The sequence below is a fragment of the Cheilinus undulatus genome, linkage group 13 (assembly GCF_018320785.1).
Source record: "Cheilinus undulatus linkage group 13, ASM1832078v1, whole genome shotgun sequence".
In the NCBI taxonomy this organism is placed as follows: domain Eukaryota; kingdom Metazoa; phylum Chordata; class Actinopteri; order Labriformes; family Labridae; genus Cheilinus; species Cheilinus undulatus.
The window spans coordinates 27,871,161-27,875,233 of NC_054877.1; the positions used below are offsets into that span (position 1 = coordinate 27,871,161).

Genomic DNA, 4,073 nt, shown 5'->3' on the forward strand with positions numbered 1-4,073 from the left:
CATTAAATTGATGCTACTTGGCCACAATCAAATATTTTTCCATTGAATTTACTTGTAATTGGGTAGATTTACAGTTAATCACGTCAGGAATGTAAATACTTAATCTGCTTAGCATTTTGTCTGTTGGGATATGCAAATGCATTTGAATGAATGGCCTCATTAGCATTAATGCTAATGTTCAAGTATTAGAGGGTCAGTGTACAGTATGAGTGCCTCTTAGGGAGCAATGACCGTGAAAGGGTGTAAGAGGTCAGATTGGGCCACAGACATGCTGAAGTATCTGTCTGGTCATCTGACTCAGGACAGTTTCGGGTGACGGCTCCTTTAAGAAAGCGGAACTGAGCGTCGCCGTTTGACGCGCTGAGGATGTGGTGGGCAGGAAACGCCGTGCAAGAGCAAAGCACAGACACGATCACGCTACTTCTTCCCAGCAGCAGCGTTTGCACAATACAGTGCGATCAAAATGCGCTTTAATCCGCCACGCTGATGTCCAGGAGCGGTAGGATCCGTCTCCGCGGCCGTCGCAGAGGATTTGCCGGTTTGGGGCTTGACTGCTAGCCGTGCGAGAGGGCAGCCTTCCCAGCCTGCTCGCTCTGAAAACATCGGGGCTGGTCAGCGGGTGGGAGAGAGAAAGAGAGAGAGAGGAGGCTTCGTCGCCGAAAAAAGGAGGTGTCTGCTTTTTTTCCTTTTCTCCCCCCTTACATCACCCACCCCAGCCATGAGGGAGTACAAAGTGGTTGTTTTGGGGTCAGGGGGAGTCGGCAAATCCGCGCTGACGGTGCAGTTCGTGACGGGCTCCTTCATCGAGAAGTACGACCCCACGATAGAGGATTTCTACCGGAAGGAGATCGAGGTGGACTCGTCACCGTCCGTGCTGGAGATCCTCGATACCGCAGGGACCGAGCAGTTCGCCTCCATGAGAGACCTGTACATCAAAAACGGCCAGGGCTTTATTCTGGTCTACAGCTTGGTCAACCAGCAGAGCTTCCAGGACATCAAGCCCATGAGAGACCAGATCATCCGGGTGAAGAGGTACGAGAGGGTGCCTATGATCCTGGTGGGGAACAAGGTGGACCTGGAGGGGGAGAGAGAGGTGTCTTCCGGGGAAGGCAAGGCGCTGGCGCAGGACTGGAGCTGTCCCTTTATGGAAACTTCCGCCAAAAATAAAAGCTCAGTCGATGAACTGTTTGCAGAAATAGTCAGACAGATGAACTACACAACAGTTCCCAGTGGTGGCGACCAGTGCTGCTCATGTGTCCTGCTCTAAAAACAAACACCAAGACTACATCCGGGCTGGATTCGTGCTTCTAACTCGTCCTGCAGGCTTCTCTCTCCTCACACTGCTGTCTTATTGTTGCACACAAAAATCGATGATGACAACAATCGATCATGTATAATAGTCTGGAAAAAAAGTGTTTACATGACAAAGTTACTTGAATGTTTTGGGATTTTTTTATAGCTTTGTATGACACTTCTCTGGAAATGTGCCTCAATGGGAATGTCTTATTGTGAAACCTAAGAAACATCTGCTATTGTTTTTGTTCATTATAGTGGGTTTATTTTGTAAAGTTGTATATTGTTACATCCTCTGGGCTGGGTCCATTTGTCTTGGAGCTATCAGCGTTGTTGGATTGGTTATTTTTTGGGATCTTTACGGCTTAAATTACAGAGCAGGAAACTTGAAAGTGCTTAAAAATCTTACGCTCTTAAACGTATCAATCACCACTCAAGCCTTTGCACAGGTTACTTAAATCTGATCAACATAACTGACTCCACACCCGCTGTATTTGACGCCGTCTGTGGTGGTGTGTTTCTCGACATATATTTCCCCTTCTTTAATGTGGTGAGAGAGGATTTATCATGGATCTTGCACTTAGCTGACGGTGTCTCTCCTCAGTGTGCAAACGAGGACCTTAGTGCGTTCCTGTCGCTGCATGGGGAACGCCACAACCCCATGGCAAGTGCCTTCCCGAGAAAAATTCCTGTGACTGTGCCAACTGATGAGCCCTTCTTCCTCTGCAGTGCGTCTTGATGGCAATCAGAACTTTTTTAAGCAGTTTTCAGCATCTAGTTTCATTTGGTGTCAAAGTGAGAAGAGCCCCTTCAGCGATCGTGCCAGACCTGCTGAGTCAGGCTGTTTCTCCAGGTACTAGTCCCAACAAGAACAACCGAGTATCTTTAATCTACCAGGATTTTGGTTCAGTGAATGGCAAGCCATGTCTGTATTATCTTTTCTAATAATGTGACATTTTTTGACCTTTACCATAATTGTAATTCTCCCTTTGGACATATCTTCTGCCATCCAGCTGTCAGTTGAAAAGACTTGTAATACAAAAAACATTTTATGTAAAAATGTGTCTGCATTTTATTTTAGGAGCCCTTTAATTAGGGATGCACCATAACATGGGCATGATATCAGCACATAAAAGTCAATTATTGGCAGTAAATTCTGGAAACAGCTGTTAATTAGTTATCAGCAGCATGTGTGAATAAGTTTGGGGATCTTCAGGCAGGATCAACAGACCTGTGTCAGCCGATTGTCGTTGTTGATTCTCTCTACTTAGCTTCAAAGTGTGTTTTCAGGACTAAAGTTTTAAGTCTGAAATACATATTTAAATATGGCTATCAGTATCTGCTAAAATCAATCTGTAAATATTACCAAAAATCAAATATCATGCATCCCTGTCTTTTACATTTAATTCTTCTTTTGGTCCTTTTTTAGAAACAAATCTTCAATTAATTCAGTGGCTCAAAACTTTTTCTGCCAGGCCTCATTTTGGCCAGTGACAACATTTTCAGGCCCCTCTTACCCCTCATCATGCATATCAACATGTGAAAATTATGGCTGTCAAGATTCATCAAGTTAATAGTGATAAAGTAAGGACCCCAAGTAGTCCACTGTTTATTTTTTATTGCAATTAATTGCAGGCTTTTTTCTCCCTGCAGTGACAGATGTAAAATAAGTCTAACACTGATCTTAATGTCTCATTCACTGTAAAAACTCAGACAGCTCAGTGGACTGTAACCAAAAAGGAAGACAATTACTCTTACTTTAAGACAGTGGGAAAGTCCAAAATGACAAAGAAATTAAAATGCAAAATAGTGGAATTTAAAAAGAGAGTGATTAACTACAGAAATTCTGTGGTTTTACTCTTTTGACAGCCCTAGTAAAATATGTGGAAGTATGACTCAGGGTTTTTGTGAACAAACTCCTTTTTTGTATCGCAACATAATCTCAGAGTTTTGTAGAAATAACAATTACCATCTGTCTATACTGGGGTTGGGCTGATAGAATCAGTGCAAAGTCACTTTCCCGCTCTCCGGTGGGACCACACCCCTGTTTGGTTGAAGACAAGCTCTATGTTTGACTGGAAGTAGATTGGGAAACAGCGATTAAAAGCTATTGTGTTGTGTTTGAGCATCAACTAATGAAAAAGTCATGATTTATATTTTTTTAACAGGAGGACAGGACAGGAGGATTTTTACAGGAGCTGTAGTCTGCTTGCCTAGAAACAGAATTTTTAAACATTCACCGGCTTATTAATGGCGTTTTAAAAGTTGAGAACTCGTTTAACAAGGTTAAAATACACACATGAGGTCACATGATGGGGCTGTTTGTCCAGTTTGACTGATAGAGTCTGAACACACTTATAACTTTGATAGTTTTAGGATACCAGTCATTACTCTGTAATGTCATATTTCTTATGCATAACTCTCTGCCTGTTGGATTTAGACTCTCAATGGCCATAAATGTGTACGGTTTTAATGCTTTAAGCTTTCAAATCACAAATGACACAAACTTTCCCATTTATCTCCATTCATTTTTATGGAACGTTTTCCCCCCTGAAATGGGCAGGACAGGCATTTTTTTGAGAACCTAGATGGGATGAAGCTATCAATAATAGAAATTTAAATTAAATTGTAATATAGCCTAATGTAATTTTCAAGTCACAGAAGGTGCAATATTTCTTTAATATGAAATGTGTCAAAATAAAAATTTAGAACTTTTTTGCAGCAGAGATGTTATGAGTACACATGCTATCATTCAAGTGTTATTTTTTTAGAATAGTTTG

At 42.0% G+C, this 4,073-nt stretch overlaps 1 protein-coding gene across 1 annotated transcript; it reads left to right on the forward strand.

The window, feature by feature from the left end:
- Nucleotides 1-356: 356 nt before the first annotated feature.
- LOC121519797 (ras-related protein Rap-2b-like) lies at nucleotides 357-2,344 on the forward strand. The gene has a single exon (XM_041802739.1). It carries the CDS (start codon nucleotides 719-721, stop codon nucleotides 1,265-1,267), a length of 549 nt encoding a protein of 182 aa, XP_041658673.1. The 5' UTR covers nucleotides 357-718; the 3' UTR covers nucleotides 1,268-2,344.
- The last annotated feature ends 1,729 nt before the right edge of the window (nucleotides 2,345-4,073 follow it).